The 23,951-nt window shown below is 38.7% G+C and overlaps 1 protein-coding gene across 4 annotated transcripts in view; it reads left to right on the top strand.

Annotated features, from left to right (window-relative positions):
- LOC115209594 (protein mono-ADP-ribosyltransferase PARP14-like) overlaps positions 1–23,951 on the top strand; it is a 140,928-nt gene that overhangs the window by 16,408 nt on the left and 100,569 nt on the right. For 2 of the 4 annotated variants that reach the window (XM_029778036.2, XM_036508678.1), the window contains exons 3-6: positions 6,339–6,518; positions 9,214–9,350; positions 9,632–9,859; positions 10,471–10,698. In XM_029778036.2, the coding sequence (XP_029633896.1) occupies positions 6,339–6,518; positions 9,214–9,350; positions 9,632–9,859; positions 10,471–10,698 (773 nt within the window). The remainder of the gene's footprint in view (positions 1–6,338; positions 6,519–9,213; positions 9,351–9,631; positions 9,860–10,470; positions 10,699–23,951) is intronic. The other 2 variants (XM_036508689.1, XM_036508683.1) reach the window with 2 other exon arrangements.

The following is a 23,951-nucleotide window of genomic DNA, read 5'->3' on the forward strand; positions in this document are numbered from 1 at the left end:
AAATTTCTAATTTACCATCACCCATACCTAATATTCAGTTGCGATATTGCCCTGCATTAGTAAACACTTGGTTATAAATACTTAGATGGTTACTTAACCTCTAACTCATACATACACACACACACACACACACACACACACACATACACAGACATATATATATATATATATATAGTGAGAATTTACAAAAAAACAAAAGATGAAGATGGGTGTGTAAACAACAAACATATGTATTAGTTTAACACTTGGGAAGTGAGAAAGTCTTTTACGTTTCGAGCCTACACTCTTTGACAGGAAGGAACACAAATAAACAGGGAGGGAAAATGAAAAAGGTTTAGTGGTTAGCAATCTGTCATAGCGAATAACAGACAGCGGGGTCACACAGGAAGAAGGGGAGATAATAAAGTAGTGGTGATCCCAAAAGGAAGATGCCTGTGTGGCACAAAGAAGCGAAGAGAGAATATTAATCCCTGTTCATGGCGAAGATGAGAGTCCAGATAGCCCCTGTGCAAGGTCAGTCTGAACACAGACAAGTGCTGTAAAGAATGACCAGTAGAACGGAAATGGCGTGAGACTGGGGTGTCGTTGCCGAGTCTGATGTCTCGGAAGTGTTCCATGAACCGGTCAGCCAAGCGGCATCCCGTTTGACTGATGTATAGAGAAGGACAGAGAGAGCAGGAGATGTAGTAGATGACGTTGTTAGAAGGGCAGGTGGAGGAGTGAGTGATATGACAGGATCGATGATGGGTGCCTGTGAGGAGGGTGGTGTTGGAGAAGTAAGGGCAAGTGCGGCAGCATGGGTGGGAGCAGAGGAATGAGGCAGGTTGGGAGATTGGGTTAGGGAAGAAGCTGTGGACCAAGAGGTCTTGTAGGTTGTGCGCTCGTTTGAAGGAGGAGAGGGGTCGGTTAGGTAAGTTGGGCGAAGTGGAGGAGTCGGACTGGAGTCGCCAGAAGGCTCAGAGAATGGTGTGTTGGAGAGGTAGGGTGGTGGTGGGGGGGTAGATAAAAAGAATCAAGAGACAGGTGACAGTGGGGCAGGTGCAGGGAGGAGAGAGCAGATGCACAGTCCACAGTGGTGTGGGTGGTGATGAGGGAATATCCATGTAGGATAACGTGGCAAGCCATGAGTTGAGACTGAGTCTCAAAGTCATGGTCTGTGTAGATGGAGGAATTGAGAATAGGGGATGGAGAGCTTGGTGTGTTTAGGGTGGGAGGAGGAGAAGTTTAGGTATGAGTGTGAGTCGGTGTGTTTGTAGTGGATGGAGGTGGTGAGAGTGGAGTGATGAATGCTGATCAAAATGTTAAGAAAGGCCACTGAAGTGTCGGAAATAGTGCTGGAGAAGTGGAGAGTGGGATGGAAAGATTTGACAAAAGAGAGGAATAGTCTAGTTGTTCGCGGGAGAGTGAGGTCACACCAATACAGTCGTCAATATAACAACCGTATAGTTTGGGAGTGGGACCAGTGAAACTTGAGAATATTTCAGCCTCAATGTAGCGAATGAACAGTTTCGCATAGTTGGGGCTCAACTTTTTACCATGGCCATTCTTGAGACCTGCTGGTAAAAATCACCCACGAATGAGATGCAGTTAAGTGAGAGGACAAGTTCGGCCAGACAAAGGAGTGTGGATGTGTGAGGCTGGGGGTTTGGTCGAAGGTCAAGTTATCTGGAGATGAGTTTGGTGGGGCAGTTGCAGGTAGAGATGATGGAGGTGTCCAGGGTTGTTAGGTTTGTGGATTTTGGGGAGGAAGTAAATTGTGGGGGTGCAAGGGGTGTGTTGCAATTTTCAACTTCTTAATTTCACATATATGTTGTTTGGCCTTCATTGTCAGTCGTTTTCTTTTAAAAATACAGTAACCATTTTTAAATTTATTTTTTGCCAAATAATTGACTATGGAAAATTTTGAACCACCCCCATTTGTGGAAGAGGCAAGGAGTTCTGCTTGGAATCCATGATAGAAAGACAAACAAGATTTCAGACATCCTCAATGTCAGTAGAAGGATGGTGGAGAATGTCAGAAAGGTGCTGGAAGATACAGGATTCAACTATGAGGTGACAGCAGTGAGTAAAACCCATAATTCCAGAATGCTGGAATTTAGGAGATCATCAACAATGATCCCTGCAGTTGAATCAGTGCCGTTACATGGTAGAAAGGTGTGAATGAAAAGTTCATCAGGCTGGTGCTGCTGAAGAATATTCACTACTTTTCATACAAGATGAAGAAGGGACAATTTCTGTCAAAGACAATTCAGGGAAAGTGACTGAAACACACCAAGAAGTTGATCAACAAGTTGAAACAGCTGCTGGAGTGAGACATTTTGTGGTGCTTCTCTGATGAGAAGAGAATTTCTGCCAAGACCTGAAGACCAACTCCCAGAACAACAGGTGACTCACTGTCTCATCCAAGAGGAATGCAGAAGACATTTCTAGCGGCAGTCATGGACTTTGGTGTTATCAGCAGTGAAGGTGATATCATGCCACCCTACTTCTTCCCTGAGAGCCTCAGGCTGAACACTGATGGCTACATCCGTGTTCTGAGCAAAGCAGAGAAGCCATGGATTAACCAGGTAGCTGCAGGGATGCTGTATGTGTTGCAGCAAGATGCTACAGCTTGGGAGATAGTGACAAAGTCCTGCGACCAGATCTGAGGTTGCCTGGAGGCAGTCATTGAGATCAAAGGCAGGTTCATCATTTGAAATCAACAGAACATGTCATGAAGACAAACTGAACCAAATTTGATGAATATATCTCCAAAAATAGAAACACTGAAGTTCATTGCCACATTAAAGTGGCCGCTCCATGTTACTACTAGTTTAACACTAGGCAGATCTTCCACCAGCTGGTCATTGGTGCAGCATCAGAATATCTGCTACTTTCCATTGCTTCTTGAGGTTTTACAACTAGTTACTGTGCTAATAAAAACATTGTTTTATTTCTTTCTGAAACAGTCACCCTGGAAATGAATACCACCCACACCCTCATCATCATCATCATCATCATCCTCATCATCATCATTATTTAAAACCCATTTTCTATGCTGGCATGGGTTGGACAGTTTGACTGAAAACTGGTAAGGCCAGGGGCTGCACCAGGCTCCATTATCTGTTTTGGTTTGCTTTCTATGGCTCTATGCTCTTCCTAATGCCAACCACTCCACCAAGTGTATTCGGGGCTTTTCATGTGGCACCAGTGCTAGTGCTTTTAAAATGGTACACATTCGTGTGTATGTGTGTATATATATATATATATATATACACATGTGTGTGTGCGTGTGTGTGTGTCCATATATGTGTATCTATATATACTCTCGCAGTGGTTGGTGTTAGGAAGGGCATCCAGTTGTAGAAACTCTGCCAGATCAAGATTGAGGCCTGGTGCAGCCATCTGGTTCACCAGCCCTCAGTCAAAATCGTCTACCCCATGCTAGCATGTAAAGCGGATGTTAAACGATGATGATGATGATGATATATATATATATATATATATATATATATATATATATATATATATACACACACATACACATACATACATATATATATATATATACATACACATACATATATATATACATACATATATATGTATATGTTTGTATGTACATATACATGCGTGTTTGTGTTTGTGTGACTCTGTTAGAATCTGTTTGTCTTTTAATCACATGATATTTGTAAACAAGGATCACCATCATACAAGCAGTGTCGCCCATTTCCAGTCTACAAGGAAAATATGTCTGGCCATGGGGCAATATTAGCTTCCTTAGTGTGGGGGTGGGTGATAGGAATGTCACCTAGACATAGAAAATTTGCCTCAACCAATTCCACCTGAAGCATGGAAATGGAGACATTAAAACGATTATTATTATTATTATTATTCAGTAGTTTTATTTTTTGTAGCGTGCTTTCACTTCACTACCGAGCGCAGCTCTGTGTGCCTTGGGTATGTGCTGTGGTTTGTTATGATGCTCTGATGGTTATTGTATGGAAAGTGTTCTGCGTAGGATGTGTGCAGTGCCTAGTAGTGCAATTTTCTGTATGTTATATATGTTTGTAAGTCCTGATGTTTTTGTTATGTATTTGTCTGAATATTTTTTTATCATACCTAATGCGCCTATTATGATTGGGATTGTTTCTGTTTTTAGATTCCACATTCGATTTACCTCTATTTCCAGGTCTTCGTATTTTGAAAGTTTCTCCATTTCTTTTAGAGACACGTCATATGCTGGTATTGATACATCAATTAGAAAGCATTTTTTTCTTCATGATTTCTGACAACTATATCTGGCCTATTGGCCATAATTTCTCTATCTGCATGTATTGGCATATCCCAGAGTTGGTTGCTTTCTCGTTTTCTGTGACCTTTTCTGGTGTGTGCCTATACCATCTTTTTTCTGTTGTTGGCACGTAAAAAGCACCATCCGTTCGTGGCCGTTGCCAGCCTCACCTGGCCCCCGTGCCGGTGGCATGTAAAAAGCACCATCCGTCCGTGGCCGTTTGCTAGCTCCGTCTGGCACCTGTGCGGGTGGCACATAAAAAGCACCCACTACACTCACAGAGTGGTTGGCGTTAGGAAGGGCATCCAGCTGTAGAAACACTGCCAGATCAGACTGGGCCGATGCAGCCTTCTGGCTTCACAGACCCCAGTTGAACCCTCCAACCCATCTAGCATGGAAAGCGGATGATGATGATGATGATGATTCCATAAAGTTGGCATAGCTTCCAGTGTATGTAGGTTCCAACTCTGTCATGTCTGTGAATATATTCCTTCTTAGCCAGGACTGGGCAGCCAGAGATAATATGATTTATTGTTTCTTGTCCATCTCCACATATTCTGCAGTTACTTGTTATGTTTCTTTTCATTACATGTTTTTGGTAATTCCTGGTGGGGAGGCTTTGATCTTGTGCTGCAATTAAAAATCCCATCGTCTCTGCTTTAAGTGTTATTATTATTATTATTATTATTATTATTATTATTCAGTAGTTTTATTTTTTGTAGCGTGCTTTCACTTCACTACCGAGCGCAGCTCTGTGTGCCTTGGGTATGTGCTGTGATTTGTTGTGATGCTCTGATGGTTATTGTATGGAAAGTGTTCTGCGTAGGATGTGTGCAGTGCCTAGTAGTGCAATTTTCTGTATGTTATATGTGTTTGTAAGTCCTGATGTTTTTGTTATGTATTTGTCTGAATATTTTTTTATCATGCCTAATGCACCTACTATGATAGGAATTGTTTCCGTTTTCAGATTCCACATTCTAGTTACCTCTATTTCCAGGTCTTTGTATTTTGAGAGTTTCTCCATTTCTTTTAGAGACACGTTGTCATCTGCCGGTATTGATACATCAATTAGAAAGCAATTTTTTTCTTCATGATCTCTGACAACTATATCTGGTCTATTGGCCTTAATTTCTCTATCTGTGTGTATCGGCATATCCCAGAGTATGGTTGCTTTCTCGTTTTCTGTGACCTTTTCTGGTGTGTGCCTATACCATCTTTTTTCTGTTGTTATTCCATAATGTTGGCATAGCTTCCAGTGTATGTAGGTTCCAACTCTGTCATGTCTGTGAATATATTCCTTCTTAGCCAGGACTGGGCAGCTAGAGATAATATGATTTATTGTTTCTTGTCCATCTCCACATATTCTGCAGTTACTTGTAATATTTCTTTTCATTACATGTTTTTGGTAATTTCTGGTGGGGAGGCTTTGGTCTTGTGCTGCAATTAAAAATCCCTCTGTTTTTGCTTTGAGTCCTGAGCTTCTCAACCATTGCTGGGATTTTTCTTTGTCTATTTCTTTTGCGTTTAGTTTAGTGCAGTATTTACCATGAAGGGGCTTTTCTTGCCATCGTTTTATCATGGTTCGTTGCTGTTCTATTTTTAGTTTGGATTTCATTTGTTTTATAGCTTTTGTTGTTTCTTCATCATCTTCTTCTTCTTCTTCGTGTTTATTAGGTGGTATGATTTCTTGTTTGTATTTGTCAGCTTCCTTAAATACTTCCTTATTATTATTATTATTATTATTATTATTATTTAACTGAATGAAGAACAAAGAAAAGAAAATGTGTTCAACATGAGAGAGAGGGAGACAAACTTAGTTCTTATTAAATACCATTGTATATTAATAGGGACTAAAGACCCTCCCCCTCAGTCATCAATGGCCATGGTATTGCACCTAGAAAGTTCCCCTCTGTCTATTAAAATATCTTCTTCTGAATGATGGAATTGTATTGTTTCTTGGCATTGCAGCTGATAAATTACTGAAATTATATCACAGGTTAATTATATATATTTTGAGTAAGAACATTTGTTGGATTAAATGTGTTGTATACTTTATTTATTACAGGTGTTTATGGTATACCCAAAGAAAAGGGAACCGAATGTATAGTATCAACTATAAAGGAATATCTTGATACTCACTCAAATTCTAAAATAAAACATATTTGTTTGATTGATGAACAGAAGGAAGTAATCAGAGCTTTTAAGCTTCATCTAGAAAAGGTGTTTGGAATCAGTAAAAGCAGAGGTAGGACTTGTTATTTGTTTGATATTTTAGTGAAAATTTAAATGATTTATTTCAGGTGTTAATTAAGATTTTTCCTCCTCCTTCAGTCAACTTTTATCTGATTCCTATTATTGGTTTATGGGCACAGCCATGGATTTGTGGTTAAAAAGATTCATTTCTAACCATGTTGAATCCCAATGTAAGGCAACTCAAGCAAATATCTTCTAGTATGGCCCTGAGCCGACCAAAGCCTTGTCAACTGGTTTGGGAGATGGAAACTGATACAAGGGCTCCTCATATTTGTACTGTGTGTGTGTGTGTGTTTGTCTTGACATCATGTGATGGCTGTAAACGAGCATCCCCAGCATACAAGTGAGGTTGTTTGTTTCCTGTCTTCTGTGGAAACCATGTCTGGCCAGGGGGAAATATTACTTTGCTTGGAAACAGGTGAGGGTCAGCATCAGGAAGAGCATCCAGCTATAGAAAGTCTACCTCAATAAACTACTCTGACCCATGCAAGCAGGGAACAATGGATGTGAAAATGAGTACAGTGAAGAATTCCGGGTAGAGGTAGGGGTCCACCAAGGTTCAGTCATCAGCCCCCTCCTATTTATCATAGTCCTCCAGGCAATAACAGAGGAATTCAAGAGTGGATGCCCCTGGGAGCTCCTCTATGCTGATGATCTTGCTCTAATTGCTGTGTCACTAACAGAACTGGAGGAAAAGTTTCAGGTGTGGAAACAAGGATTAGAATCAAAAGGCCTTAGAGTCAACCTAGCTAAAACCAAAGTCCTAATAAGTAGGAAGGCAGGCAAACCACAAATACCTTCAGAGAGATGGCCCTGCTCGATCTGTAGAAAAGGCGTAGGTAGAAACTCCATAAGATGTACCCAGTGTAAGCTATGGACACTTAAGAGGTGCAGCAATATCAAAGGAAGGCTAACTGGGAGGATAGTTGGATCTTTTCCTTTTGAATGACACTTTTCAACACAATTTCTAGTTAACTAAACACTTTTAAACTTCGTATACTGGTAGAATGTGTTTATAAAACATCATTTCTTCTTGGCTTTATTGAGAAAATTCTATATGTTGTAACATATTTCATCTTTAATTTCGAGCATTTCGGCAATTTTAATCAATCGCTGACCTCCATTTAGGTAAATAACATTCTGTGCATAATGAATATGTCCCTCCTTTAAGAAACAGATTGGGTTTATTTACATTTGTGAAGAAAAAAGATGCCCTTCCCCCACCCCTAACCCTAACCCTAACTCTAACCCTAAATCTAAATTAGATTGAAAGCAATAGATCGATACTAGGGTTATAAATATGGGTGACAATTTCATACGACACCGCTATGGAAAATGGAATTTTTTTCTAGCGGTGTCAAATGAAAATGTCACCCATTATTATGGCCCTAGTATTGATCTATTGCATTTCAATCTATTTTAGATTTAGGGTTAGAGTTAGGGTTAGTTAGAGTTAGGGGTTGGGGAAGGGTATCTTTTTTCTTCACAAATGTAAATAAACCCAATCTGTTTCTTAAAGGAGGGACATATTCATTATGCACAGAATGTTATTTACCTAAATGGAGGTCAGCGATTGGTTAAAATTGCCGAAATGCTCGAAATTAAAGATGAAATATGTTATAACCTATAGAATTTTCTCAATAAAGCCAAGAAGAAATTATGTTTTATAAACACATTCTACCAGTATACGAAGTTTAAAAGTGTTTAGTTACCTAGAAATTATGTTACTGAGTGCCGTTCAAAAGGAAAAGATCCGGATACTTTTTGTATGTGGCAGATGCTCGGGAGCTATAAATAACTCTGAAAATGTGCAGAGAACAACTTCCGCCACATTCCATGGAGAAAAACTAGAAGTAGTTGATAGCTTCCATTACCTAGGTGACCAAGTCAGTAGCTGGGGAGGGTGCGCTGAAAGTGTAGCTGTTAGAATAAGAATAGCTTGGGCAAAGTTCAGAGAACTCTGCTGGTGACAAAGGGCCTCTCCCCCAGAGTAAAAGGCAGACTGTATGACGCATGCGTATGAACAGCCATGCTACATGGCAGTAAAACATGGGCCCTGACTGCTGAGGATATGCTTAAGCTCACAAGGAATGAAGCCAGTATGATCCGATGGATGTGTAATGCCATTAGGTGGTACTGGCAATGGCCACGCCCAAATGGTGCATTTCATGTGCCACATGCACAGGAGCCAGTCCAGCGGCACTGGCGACGACCTCACTCGAATGTTTCATGTGCCACCAGCACAAGTGCTAGTAAGGCGACACGGTAACGATCACGCTCGAAAGGTGTCTTTAACATGCCATCGGCATGAAGGCCAGCTTGTTGCTCTGGCAACAATCTCACTTGTTTGGTACTCTTAGTGCTCTACTAGCAACGGATGCCAGTCACCGAGTTTGATTTTGACTTCAATTTCACTTGCCTCAACTGTTTAGTGTCCAATGAAGAAAAGGCACACATAAGTTTCAAGTATGTTCTTCAATGTATTTTTAGTCCATGTGGTAGAAGAAATAGATGGAAATAATCTTATATAGCCTTGTCGCTATATAAAAGGTGTGTGGGGGTGACTACAAGTTAGTACGTATTCTCTTGCTAAATCATATTTTCAGAAAGGAATATCATTACTATTTATATGGAATAAAGTAGTTCTTTTAAGAGAGAGAGAAAAATGTTTAATTGTTTATTTTCAGGAACCACATCATTCAACGCATCCCTTCTTGGTCTACAACAGAAAGCAGCCCCTATGACACCCAGAACTAATGTGGCATCCGGAGAAAATGCTGGCATCAAAATACAACTATTGATTGATTCAATTTCTAATGCATCTGTGAGTAAATAGATTCACTTAACATATTTACGTTTAATTGTTATTTCATTTCCAAATGAGGAATCATTACAGTTAATTAAAACATTTTCTCAATCAAACTCAAACATTCTATTTCCTTCACATCTGATATCTTGAGTATATCTTTTGCTAACTTTAACAACCTCAAACTTACTACAGCCATTCTGTAGAGCCTTTCTTAACAACAATATCAACTGCAACAATGTATCTCTCTTCTCTCCATGGAATGTTCCTTCGTTGTTTACCATCAATTACTTTTGTAGGTTGATGTCATCGTTAACAGCACCAATGAAGAACTCCAGCTTGACAGTGGTGCTATCTCCAAATATATTCTCTTTGCTGCTGGTCCACAGATACAAGATGAATGTAGCCAGAAATATCCTCGAGGTATTTCTACATCTGAAATTGCCATCACTAAAGGATATAACCTCAAATGTAAGAATGTATTTCATCTGGCATTACCTTCCTGGGATGAATATTCCTCTGATTCAGTAAGTATCAATCATATTATATTGACTTATTGAAACAGTTAATGTTTGAAGGGAACCTTATGCATGTTGTGTGAGAATCATAAAGCAAATGTCAGCATCCTGTTTAATATTTGTTCTTCCAAGTTATCATTGGAAGGAAGCAGAAGATATCGATGAACAGGACACTTTTATATATAAATAGAAGGAAAAAAGCCTCATGGCCTAACAACAGTTATGTGACTGATAAATAAGACTATATTAAAACATATTTCTGTGTTTTACTGTCTGTATTGGTGAGTTTTTCTCTGTCATGGCACGAGCACTAGAGAGGTTGTCATGTCCTCAACAACACTAAAGACTCCTCTTGGGTCTGCATTCTCTCTCTTCATTCACCAACCATTTTACACGGTGGATTGGGTCTGTTTTATTGTAGCAGCATCATGAGTGAGGTTGCCTTGTCCCTTGCAGGACTAAAGAGTGATAGGAATGACAGATGTGTTTAGAAGTGGTAGGAGTGAGAGGAGTTGTGAGAGGAGGATATATTTATTACAACTTAATGGTTTCTTCCTGTAATAAGAAAATAATTTAATAAAATGTTCATTATCAATTACTAAACAATTATTTTTTATTAGATTCTGGCAAACTTGACTCGAATAATAACCACTTGTCTGGAAAATGCTGAGAGAATGGGAGCAAAAAGCCTGGCATTTCCTATATTAGGGGCTGAAATGAAATACCCCATTGAAAAACTACCCAGAACAATGTCTGAAGCAGTGAAAAACTACTCAGATCTGAATTCAAGCCAGATCAAAGATGTTTACTTTGTTGTTTTACCTCAAGAAGACAAAAAAATAGCAAAGGTTGGTTGATGTTTTTGTTGTTTGTTGTTTGATGTTGATATTTTTGGAATTTACCCTCTCCACCCCCAATAATTCTATGATGAAATAAAATATGGAATAAAATTAAAAAATAAAATGAAATATGGGATCCTTTATTGATGTCTTAGAATTGTTCAGTAATATTCGTAGGTTAGCTTGGTTTTCTTCAACTCTTATCTCTAGAGAGTTCTGTACAATAGAGAGAAGCACAATTTGAACATGCAAAATTAACCCTAAAATTTGTGGCTAAAACTTGGTCTTGCATCACCAGTATAGTTTTCTCAGTCCCTTTTTTTAGGGTTCTTTCATCAGCCAATCCCACCTATTTTTTCCAGCAACTTCTGTTGTGTCTCTATGGATTTGATTGTGTAGTCCCTTCTTGCGTAATTCTTCTTCATGTCCTTTTTGTACTTCTTCCTTTGTTTTCCCTTTTTTCCCTGCTCCCAATACTCCCTCGTTCCTAACTGTGACTAGCAAGGTTTCCTTACTTTGGGTTACGTATCTCATTAAGCTCTGGAGTTTGGTACGTATGCAGTCTTCCACACTTATTAGTCCTCTTCCTCCATTTCCCTCTCTTCCTGTATAGGCAATCAGTGTCTGTTTGTGGATGATGGGCTCCATGCATCGTTAAGAGCTTTCTTGACTTCCTGTCCATCTCCTTTAGGTTCTCTTTTGTTTACTTCAGGATTCCAGAGCTATACTGAACTACTATGACTGTGTGCAAGTTTTTTGCTGAAATTATTGTTTTTGGCATTTCTGGCAGAAATGTGACTGTAAACATTCCTAGAACTATCCAGCAGGAAATTAATGTGCAGGCAGTTTTATATGAAACAACTGGAGCCAAAAGTAGGAAAATAGAGCAGGCAACACAGCAGCAAATAGAGAAATACCTAGAAGCAGTTTGGAAAAGCAAAGCTTACGTAGCCAGGGTAAAGAAATATGGGACTGTCGAAGTGAGGTTCGTCTCAGAGGAGGAGACCAAAAATCACTTGACAGCTACCCTAAAAACTGAGAAACTAATCATTATTCCCATCTATCTTGGTCGAAGAACTTTCAACATCCTACCAGACATAAACAGAACAGGGGATGCAGCTTCTAATACAGGCAGACCAGCAAAGTGTTTTAGTCTACAGGATGGCACAAAGCTTTATGTGGCTATTGAGGGTAGAAAACCAAGATGTCAGCTGTGCAAGGATACAAACCATCCCAAAGCTTTCTGTTTGTAAGAAATGAGAGATGTGAACTACCCCACAAAGCAACAAACACCAACAATAAAAAAAAATGCTAATGCATCACACATATATAACCATAGAAAGCTCACACACACACACACCAACCTGATGTCACCGAGAAACAAGCCAGAGACACATATTGAAGTCATACAGACATCACGACCTACGTATAATACCATCAAAAGAAAATATCCTGAGGTGGGCTGGGTTGGGGGGGCTTTCCAGAGAGTCATAAATAGAGACGAATATGTAAAGAACTACTTGTGGAAACATCGACATATATCCATGGAGATGGAACATCCATCCCCTCCTCACCAACTAAGTCAATTCCTCGTTTCTATACTTTGATCTAACCCTACTCAGAGTCAACAGTATAAATGGGAGTTGCCTGGGGTTGCCTTGGCAACAAGGGCCGTCTACTCAATGACCTCATATCACTAAGTGTCAATGTAGTGGCCATCAGTAAAACCAGATTCTCTGACCAACTAAAGCTTTCATGTCCATTTTCGATGGATGCAAGGTATATTTATTTCCATTCCAACGAGGGATGGGTGGTGGAACAGTGGTGTTGATCCAGATACGCCCCAGGAGGGAAGTTGGTGATGCTGGACAATAGTGATGGGGGTCCCTTCAGACTGGTGACTGTTTATGCTCTGACAGGAACAGGACATCCAGTCTGCTTCAGACGTCCGGAGGCTTTCCTTTGAGCACCCTGCCCTTTAGTGTTAGTGGGCGAATGAAGTACCATCATAGATCCATGTTTGGACTGTGTGGGGCTACAAGAGAGTAAAAGGGGTGGTGTGGGGTAAAAGACTTGCAAACCTGCTCAGACATTTCCAAATATCTGACAGGTACTGACTAGATTTCCCTGATGTGCCAGTTTGGACATGGATGAATTGCATCAAGTCATCCAGCTCATCTTTAGACAGGGTATTCTGTAGGCCAGTAGATAACGATAGTAAAAGTTGGCTACACATTTGTGATTTGTATGGTCAGCCTTGATAGGCTTACATCGTAGGGACCCAGTTACTGGACGCTGAATGCATCTCTCCCAGTGTGCCAAGCTTACAGGGACCAGATTAAAGAATTAGTTAAACAGGTGTTGATGGGACATTCATGATCAACAAATGGTGGTTTGCCCTGAAAAGGGCAATTAGAGTAGAATCAGCTAGGTCTAGTAAGGAATTAGTGTTAGAAAGGAATTAGAAGAAAATTTAGAGAGAAACTTAGAAGTTTCCTCTTTGGCCAAACTAAAGAAAAATGGGGGTAGAGAAGAAAGTGCTGCTTCCCAGCAATTTTGTTAATAGGTAGGTGAATGTAGCATGAATGGCCCAAGTGAATTTGTCTCTAGATCAAGTGTAGATGAAGTGGAGAGGGTACTTGCCCTAGAGGCCAGGGTGGTCTTGGTTTTTGGGATGTTTCTATGAGCAGCTCTTGGAAGCCTTTTTCTTTTGGGGATTTATTTGTTATAATATTTTCATCCTTATTAATTTTTACATAATTAAATTCCACTCCTGTTGTGCTATGCTGTCCTCTATCATCCCTAAATTTTTATATAAACCCTCAGTAGTGGATAAAGAAAATGTTGTTATTATTATTAAGGCGGTGAGCAGGCAGAATTGTTGGCACACTGGGCGATATGCTTAGCAGTATTTTGTCTTCTGCTACATTCTGAGTTCAAATTCTGCCGAGGTCAAATTTGCTCTTCATCCTTTCGTGGTTGATAAATTAAGTACCAGTTGAACATTGGGGTTGATGTAATCATCACATCCCCTCTCCAAAATGTCTACTCTTGTGGCAAAATTTGAAACCAGTATTATTATTATTATTATTATTATTATTATTATTATTATTATTATTATTATTATTATTCAGTAGTTTTATTTTTTTATAGCATGCTTCCACTTCACTCCTGAGCACAGCTCTCTGTGCCTTGGGTATGTGCTGTGATTTCTTGAGATGCTCTGATGATTACTGTATTGAAAATGTTTTGAGTAGGATGTGTGCAGTGCCCAGTAGTGCAATTTTCCTGGTGTTTTTGTTATGTATTTGTCTGAATATTTTTTTATCATGCCTAATGCACCTACTATGATAGGAATTGTTTCTGTTTTCAGATTCCACATTCTAGTTACCTCTATTTCCAGGTCTTTGTATTTTGAAAGTTTCTCCATTTCTTTTAGAGACACGTTGTCATCTGCCGGTATTGATACATCAATTAGAAAGCTTTTTTTTTCTTCATGATCTCTAACAACTGTATCTGGTCTGTTGGCCTTAATTTCTCTATCTGTGTGTATCGGCATATCCCAGAGTATGGTTACTTTCTCGTTTTCTGTGACCTTTTCTGGTGTGTGCCTATACCATCTTTTTTCTGTTGTTATTCCATAATGTTGGCATAGCTTCCAATGTATGTAGGTTCCAACTCTGTCATGTCTGTGAATATATTCCTTCTTAGCCAGGACTGGGCAGCCAGAGATAATATGATTTATTGTTTCTTGTCCATCTCCACATATTCTGCATTTAATTGTTATATTTCTTTTCATTACATGTTTTTGGTAATTCCTGGGGGGGGGGCTTTGGTCTTGTGCTGCAATTAAAAATCCCTCTGTCTCTGCTTTGAGTCCTGAGCTTCTCAACCATTGCTGGGATTTTTCTCTGTCTATTTCTTTTGCATTTAATTTAGTCCAGTATTTGCTATGAAGGGGTTTTTCTTGCCATCGTTTTATCATGGTCTATTGCTGTTCTAGTTTTAGTTTGGATTTCATTTGTTTTATAGCTCTTCTTCTTCTTCTTCTTCTTATTCTTCTTCTTCTTCTTCTTCTTCTTCCCCTCCCCTCCCCCTTCCTTAAATACTGAGAACAATTTTTGTTTTGCTCGTGTTTTGCTGCTATTTGTATCAGTTTTCCTTGCTTCTGAAGTAGATATTTTTTGCAGTCCTATGGTGGTTATTTTATAATAGTTTTCCAGCTGTATAAGGCCTCTACCACCTTCTATACATTGTATATATAGCCTTTCTATGTCAGATTTTGGGTGGTGCATCCTAGATCCTGTCATTATTTTTCTTGTTTTCCTGTCTATTTTGGTTAGTTCATCTAGTGTCCAGTTAAGGATATTGTAGCTGTAACTTATAACTGGGACGGCTAAAATGTTAATAGCTATTTTCTTGTTTTTAGCATTGAGCTCTGTTTTCAGCATTGATCTAACCCGTCGATTGTATTCTTTCCTTATTTTCTCTTTCATCGTGTGTGTTGTATCGTATCTAGCTCATTGATTCCTAAATGTTTGTATGTCTGGCTTTGGTCTAATTCTCTTATTTCATTGGCTTTATCTAGTGTGATGTTGCTACTCTTAACTAGTTCCCCTCTTTTCAGGGTTGCTTTGGCGCATATCTATTTCTTTGGTAAATCCATGAACTGTCTTTAGTAGTGTTTCCAGCTGTTTGTCATTTGTAGCGTATAGTTTTAGGTCATCCATATATAAAAGGTGGCTGATCGTTTTGCCGTAACATTTGTATCTGCATCCAGTTCTATTTAGCATATCAGATAAAGGTATCAGTGCCAAGCAGAAAAGGAGTGGAGAGAGCGTGTCTCCCTGGAATATTCCTCTTCTAACGGGGATGGCTTTGGTTTCATGAGTCCCTCTTTTGTTTGGAGCTGTAGCAATGTCTGCCATTTATTCTTAGAGAGTCTTATGTATTTTATAATTATTGGTGCTACCTTGTTAATGGCTAGTGTTTCAAGGATCGACGTGTGGGGCATACTATCAAACGCCTTTTGGTAGTCAATCCAGGTCATAGTGAGGCCATTCTTCTTTCTGCGGGTGTCTTCAGTTATGGCTTTATTGATCATTAATTGATCTTTACAGCCATATGAGCCCTTGCAGCATCACTTCTGCTTTTCTGGAAACAGGTTGTTTTGTTCCAGATGCTTGTTCAATCTTTGCGATATTACTACAGTAAAGGCTTTGTACATTGTAGGGAGACAGGTTATAGGTCCATAGTTTTGTGGTTTTGCCGTGTCATCGGATTTGAGAATTAAGATAGTTTTCCCTTCTGTGAGCCATTCAGGCATTTTCTCTGGCTCTGCCAGTATGTTGTTAAAGTTTTCAGCCAGCTTTTTGTGTATTCCTGTCAGATATTTCAACCAGAAGTTGGGGATCTTGTCATGCCCAGGTGCCTTCCAGTTGGTTAGTCTTTGCAGTACCTGGGTGACCTCTTCAGTTCTTATGGGGGTCCAGAGTTGCTCAGGTGCTAAGTTTGTTGTTGTAATAGTCCTTTTCTGTAGTTGTTCTTTCGACGACCATATTTATCTCCAGAATTCTTCCTCTTCTTCTACCATTGGTGCTGCAGTAATATCTATTTTATTTTTGCCAAGTTCTTGGTAGAACTTTTTGGGGTTGGAGTTGAACTGTTTGTTTTGTTCAAAGAAACGTTGACGTTTCTCATACCGGCTGATCCTTTGTGCTTTGGCAAGGATATCTTGCTTTAGCTTTTCTTTTATTTCAGGTAAATCTTTTTCTGTAATGTTGTATTTGCACAGTATTTTTGTTCTCTTCTTGTTACATAGTAGTGTTGATTACCAACTAATTTCGTTAAGAATTGACAGATCTTTTCTATTTTTCTATTTATTTATTTTTTTTTTTTTGATAATATTTATCCACAGGGTTTGTTTGGGTGGTGGTAATCCTGTTTGGATGGGTTTGAGGGAGTATCCAACTTCTTTTGTGGCTGCAGCGGCTGCTGCATATATTATGTCATTTAGCTCAGTGATATCGCTTTTTGTTTCAGTGACTATTAGTTCCATGATGGCTAGGTTTATGCTGTTTATAATTGATGTTGTTTTTTTGTCTATTTTGATTTTTGGAAGGTATGGTTGGTGGTCAATTTTGAGATCTGTGGTTTTCAGTTCTTTGATTATTCTCATTTTTATAGTATCATAATCATTAGGTTCCCCTTCATTGTTTCCAGGTTTTAGATTTGCTTCACTTTCTTTCTCATTCGTATGTTTGTCTGTCGTGTTTTAGTTTGCTGCTTTTCATACATTATTATACATCCCTACGGTCTGGGTTTGTTGTTTTTTGTTTACATCGTTTTTGTTGGGAATGTTACATTTGTCTTCGTGTTTTACTATCTCAGTGTTCATATTTGGCATTGTTGTGTGGCTTCTATCTACATTTTTCTGATGTATTTTTTCTTTTAAATGTTCTATTTCTGTTTCTGATATTTGTTTTGCGTTGAGAATATATCTTCGTACGTTAGCTATTTTATTAGGGTTCATTGCTCTATCCAGGTCTTTATTTATGTTATTTTGCTTCCATGTTTTATATGTATATGTTGTTGTGTTTTCGTTCTTTGGGTAGATCACTGCCGTAAAGTAAGCGTGTAGGATTGATATATATTGCTCATGTGTCCATTTATGCCTTTTTAGTTTTATCTGCAGGACATGAGGAACATCCAGCCCTTTATTTTGACAGCCATCATTTTTGTAGGGTACCACTCCGTTCATTTCTGTTGTCAAATTGTTTTGCGCGTGTAGTTTTTCATAGTTTTTGTGTAACAAGTTTAAAGTACATTCTTCCCATTTGTTATCTTTGGGCTGAATAATACCAGTATTATTTAATTACATGGTATTTGGGGACGGAGATGGCCTGGTGTTCATGGGATTGTAATGTAGCGAGCATGTTTACATGTGCTGTGCAAGCAATGGAGGTGATATCCAATTAAAATACATCATTTCATTTGGAAAATAGAAATAAATTTCAATGAGTATTACTTACTCGGATATAGTCCAATCCTTTGTCAGCTATTTTTTGGCTCCATGTGATGTCATTATTTCTTTTGTTTTTGGATAGATTTCGGAGCAGTATTTTATCGCTCTTACATGTTAAACATCCCCAGTGTTCTTTTAAGCGTCCACAGTGTTCTTTAAAACGTCTCCCGTTATTATTATTATTATTATTGTTATTGAGTAAGTGAGGGGGCAGTGTATGTCATCAAAGTGATACTAGGGTAGAAATATACGAAGCCCAATATACCCATCATGACTACCCGTCTGATAAAGGTACAGCAGACACATGCATCACAACCATATGGGCATGACATGGTGATCTCATATCAAGATAAAAAGCACATGACCTTGCAGGTAGGGCTCAGTTAGAAATTTCTTCAGATCAAGAAGCCCATATAGCTCAAAAGGTTACTGAATAAGATTTGTTTAAGGATGTTGAATGAAACACTTATATTTCCAAAGGTGAATTATTCAATATCCCCAAAATTCCCTTTCAACACATGGCTATGATGCTCCCCCACTACTTCTGCTTGTGATCAGAGATGCACATATCGTCAACCACTAAGGGACATACCCAACTGGTTATGGTCAAACAACTGACAAGCAAATCTGTGGTTTTGAGCAGAATATTTGCTGCAGCTCATCTTTCATACCAAGACAAAACAATGTACATGATAATACTTCCAATCAGTTAAGATCAGAAGCTACAAGAGCCACTGCCTGGTACTGCATTATTATTATCATTATTATTATTATCTTCTTTCAATTTCATTTCCATTCCTTGCCAAGTGTCTTCCCAACATCTAGGACAAAAAGGTTCACTTTGTACATGTGGTAGGCCATTAAAATAAACATACCATTTACAAAGTCATATAAAAAAAGGGGAAAGAAGAAAAAAAAAGTAAACAAGGAAAATAAAAGGAAAAAGGAAATAAAATTCACAGTGGCAATTCTCTTCTCAGTGTGTGTGATGTGGCAGTTAAAACAATCTTAACAAAAATTTTAAAAATAAACAAAGAAAATAAAGGGGAAAAGGAAATAAAATTCACAGTGGCAATTCTCTTCTCAGTGTCTGTGATGTGGCAGTTAAAACAATCTTAACAAAAATTTTAAAAATAAACAAAGAAAATAAAGGGGAAAAGGAAATAAAATTCACAGTGGCAATTCTCTTCTCAGTGTGTGTGATGTGGCAGTTAAAACAATCTTAACAAAAATTTTAAAAATAAACAAAGAAAATAAAGGGGAAAAGGAAATAAAATTCACAGTGGCAATTCTCTTCTCAGTGTGTGTGATGTGGCAGTTAAAACAATCTTAACAAAAATTTTAAAAATAAACAAAGAAAACAAAAGGGAAAAAAAGAAAGAAAAAGTAAACAAGGAAAATAAAAGGAAAAAGGAAATAAAATTCACAGTGGCAATTCTCTTCTCAGTGTGTGTGATGTGGCAGTTAAAACAATCTTAACAAAAATTTTAAAAATAAACAAAGAAAACAAAAGGGAAAAAAAGAAAGAAAAAGTAAACAAGGAAAATAAAAGGAAAAAGGAAATAAAATTCACAGTGGCAATTCTCTTCTCAGTGTGTGTGATGTGGCAGTTAAAACAATCTTAACAGAAATAAAAAAAAGAAAATAAAGGGAAAAAAAGAAAGAAAATTCACAGCGACGATGCTCTTCTCAATACGTGAGACCAGTTACCAGTTAAGACAATCTTTTGCACTTCCTGCATGGATGGTAATCCAGGGATCATTCATAAATAATTTTCAGTTCCTTTTTTGATCATTCCAAGTGCTCCTACAGTCACTGGTATTGTAGCCATCTTGAGATGCCACATCTTTTCGATTTCAATCAGCAGATCTTTATATTTTCTGAGCTTATCAAATTCTTTTGCTGAGACATCATAGTCACAAAGTACGCTCACGTCAATCAATAAACAGACTTTATTGTTTTGGTCTTTCACAAGCCAAGTGAAATTGAAGCCATGGCTGATGCTGGTGTCACATAACTAGCATGTAGAGTGTGCCTTTGAAGCATTGGGTCTCATGGAGGCAAAAATTACCCAGCAATCCATGCAAAATCACAGTCGCGGTAGATACCTAATGCTTACCACTCTTGGAGTAGTGGGCATTAGGAAGGGCATCCATCCATATACACCATGGCAAATCAGACTGAAGTCTGGTGCAGCCTTACAGCTTGCCAGCCCCAGTCAAACTATTCAACCCATACAAGCATGGACAACAAATGTTAAATGATGATGATGATGGTGGTGTTGGTGGTGGTGATAATGATGAATGTAAACCAATATTGAAATAGAAGAAACATTTGAGACATGAAAATGCATATTAGTTTTTGAATAGAGTCTACTTTCATAGAAGCACATTGCCATCTTGTGATGTCTTTAAAGAGGGACTTTAATTCATGAAACTGGTGAAGAATATGGAAAAAATGACGGAGAGAGAAATAATCATTCAACTAGTTTTCTGAAACGATTGAATGAAGGAAACCAAGGTGGACAGTGCCTGTGAGTTGACTAGGTTGATTGTGTATAGGGACGAGCTAGAGGTAAAAACAGTGACAGACAAACAGAGAGAGAAGGGGAGAGAGAGAGAAAGTGAGTGAGATTTTTTAAAAGAAGTAACTTCTTACAGTATTGGAAGAAGAAATACAAATCTTTATTCTTTCTCACTATCTCTCTGATATATATATACTAGCAGAGATAATTGGTGTTGCCCGTGTTATATGCAATTGAAGAATTAGACTTTTCTGTTATATCTTCTGTAATGAACTGGAATATCTATGTTTCGAATTTCATCAAAATTGCAGATGAAGGTTATTTCCCTCTTTACAGACCCCCCAAAAATTGTAATCGTGCCACATGTATCCCATACTACTGATTTTTATGCGCATATTCCAAAATTCCAGTCTTATTGAACCTGTCAAAAAGATTTTGCTCCTGAAAAATGGAGGTCATGGAGCTCTAAAATGTGAGAGTCAAGGCCCCTGTTGGAGGTGGGCATCTTAATGTCAACCAGAGAAGTTGAATTGTTGAGAATCTTTTTAACTTGAGTCTTATATCTATTGTGTGAATTTCTTTGGAATAGGAAATATGTGTTCACTGGGTTTGTAAAAGAGAGCAAAGCTACAGGAAACCAAAAGACGAATGATCACAATAAGCAGTCAGTTACCCTACCCTAGTTGTTACCACTCCCAATGTAGGATTCCTCACCATCCAGGGGACAGGCACAGCCGTAAGATGCATTACGAATCTTTAGCAATTGGAAGGGAGTGACCCAACTGAAATAAACATTAACAACTGTCTGACGTGAGAGCTAAGGAGAAATGAAAGTGTCATGTCTGGAGTTTGTAAATGACCACTATACTGATACGTAACTGGACAGAATAAATTTAAAATCTATAAATGTCTTTGAATAACCAGTCACTCATCTAGGAAGGCCTTAAAATCAATGTTACCATCTGGGGACTATGTGTGATCCAGTGATAATAAAGACTGAAAGGAGGTCTGCAATCAAATAACTTTATTCAACACTTTGCAACTGAATCAGTGGAGGCAAAGATGCCTCTCATTTACTTGACAATTTATGCACCACATTGCGGAAATCACAATGTAAGTGTATGTCAAAGCAAACTGTTACACTGTTGTACCATTGAATTACAAATAATGCTCATCTTCTATGCTCAGATGACCCCACAGCTTCGATGAGTATAACTGTATTCATCTTTGCTTAGATAAAAATGGCAAAATTGTGGGTGTTAAGTCCCCATGGAGAGGTCTTTCTAACTTGTGAGATGAAATTTCATAAATATTACTTCATTTGTGTCTAATATCTATGGTTAAAATGTTATCAACAGCAAAAATATATGAATTGTCATGGGGGTTACGGCCCTTATGCATAGAATATAATTTCCAAATTTCATAAAGATCCATTCAGTACTTTTGACTTAGTTTTGGATCAGAAAAGAAATGACTAAAATTTTGGAGTTAAGGCTCCCATTAGGGTGTTTTATATATATATATATATATATATATATATATATATATATATATATATATATATATATTATAACTATAGATATAGATATACACACACACACATACATACAATGATAAATTGATAGATACAACTGAGTGCGCAAACAAAAATATGAGACACAGCCTAGTGCTTTTTTTATGTTGATAAGCCTGGTACTTATTCTATTAGTTTGTTCTTGTGAAATCAGTAAGTTATGTGGATGTAAATAAATGAACAGTAGTTGTGAAGCAGTGATGAGGGAGAAACACAGAGACAAAGACACACACATACTCTTATATATATACATACATATATATACGGTTGATTTGTTTCAGTTCCTGTCTGGAAAATCCATATATATTGTTGTTGGCATCCATTTTGTTTCGGGAGACAATGGAGTTGTGCATAATCTAGTCCAGCTTTTACATTTCATGTCCTAATACATCTCCTGCTGTGGCTGTGTAGTCCTATCCTGGACAAACACCCCCTCTGGCAGACGCCGCAAACGTAGCGAAGACTTTGCCTGGCTGGTTGTAATGTCATAGTTTCTTGTTGACGTCTTTTCTTGTTTTTCCATTTCACCTCTCTCTCTCTGTCACTTCTTTGTGTCCCCTCTTTAAGGTACGTTGCCAATCTCTACGGTTGCTGGCAACTGCTTCCCACTTGCTAATATTGATGTTGCAGGCATTCATGTCCCTTTTCCAAACATCCTTTTATCGTAAGAATAGTCTTCCCACAGACCTAGTGCCCCTAGCAAGCTCTCCATAGAGTATGTTCTTGGGGATTCTGCCATCTTCCATACGGCTAACATGTCCAAGCCATCTCATACGTCTTTGTGTGAGGAGTGCAAACATGCTTGCTATTCCTGCTTGCTTGAAGACATCTTTGTTGGGGACATGATTCTGCCATTTGATGCGAAGGATTTCCCGGAAGCAGTGCAGGTGAAAGATATTTAGACGACGCTCTTGGCATGTGTATGGCATCCAAGTCTTACTTCCATCCAGGAGAGTGCTAAGTACACATGCCTGGTAAATCTTCATTTTTGTGGTCTTGGTCAGCTTATTGTTGTCCCATGCCTGTTTGGAGAGTTGGGCCATCACAGCAGCTGCCTTGCCAATGCGTATATAGTGCTCAGCATCAAGAGATAGGTTGTAGGTGACAGTAGAGCCAAGATAGATAAACTTCTCCACCTCCTGTAATCTGTGGTCTCCAATATATATGTTTGGGATGTCCGATGTAGCCTGACCCATGATGTTGGTCTTCTTGAGGCTGATAACTAATCCAAAGTCGCTACATGCTTGCTCAAAACAGTTGATGAGCCTTTGTAGGGCTTCTTCTGTGTGTGATACCAGAGCAGCATGATCAGCAAATAGCACCTCCTTGATGAGGACACTTCTGATTTTGGTCTTGGCACGCAGACGAGAGAGATTGAACAGTTTCCCATCGCTTCTACTGTGCAGAAACACTCCCTGGTCTGATGTCTCAAAGGTATGTGACAGCAGCAGCGAGAAGATGCCAAATAATGTAGGAGCAAGGACACAACCTTGCTTTACCCCATTTTTTATTTGGAAGGCGGCTGATGTTGAACCATTGTGCTGTATGGTGCCTTGCTTATCATCATGGAAAGACTTGATGATCCTCAGCAGCTTTGGTGGACATCTGATTTTTTGGAGCAGGATGAAGAGGCCTTTTCTACTTACCAAGTCAAAGGCCTTTGTCAGATCAATGAAGGCCGTATATAATGGCATTTTCTGCTCTCTGGACTTCTCCTGAAGTTGGCATATGGAGAATATCATTCAATAGTTGATCTGCTTCTTCTAAAGCCAAAATGTGATTCTGGATAAATTCAAGAAGCAAGCAATTGTAGCCTGGACAGGATAATGCGAGCAAAGGTCTTTCCAACAGTGCTTAGAAGAGATATTCTGCGGTAATTGTTACAATCACCACGGTCACCTTTGTTTTTGTAAAGCGTAATGATGTTAGCATCCTGCATATCCTGAGGGACTGCACCTTCTTCCCAGCACTGACACAGAAGCTCATGAAGGTGCCGAATCAGGATGGTGTTTTTGCCAGCTTTGATGATCTCTGAGGGGATGCCGTCTTTTCCCGGAACCTTGTTACTTGCTAGGGTGTCAATAGCCTTGGTGAGCTCTGCTATAGATGGCAGACTGTCAAGTTCGCACATGACTGGCAAG

Source organism: Octopus sinensis, linkage group LG1 (assembly GCF_006345805.1).
Source record: "Octopus sinensis linkage group LG1, ASM634580v1, whole genome shotgun sequence".
NCBI classification, from domain to species: domain Eukaryota; kingdom Metazoa; phylum Mollusca; class Cephalopoda; order Octopoda; family Octopodidae; genus Octopus; species Octopus sinensis.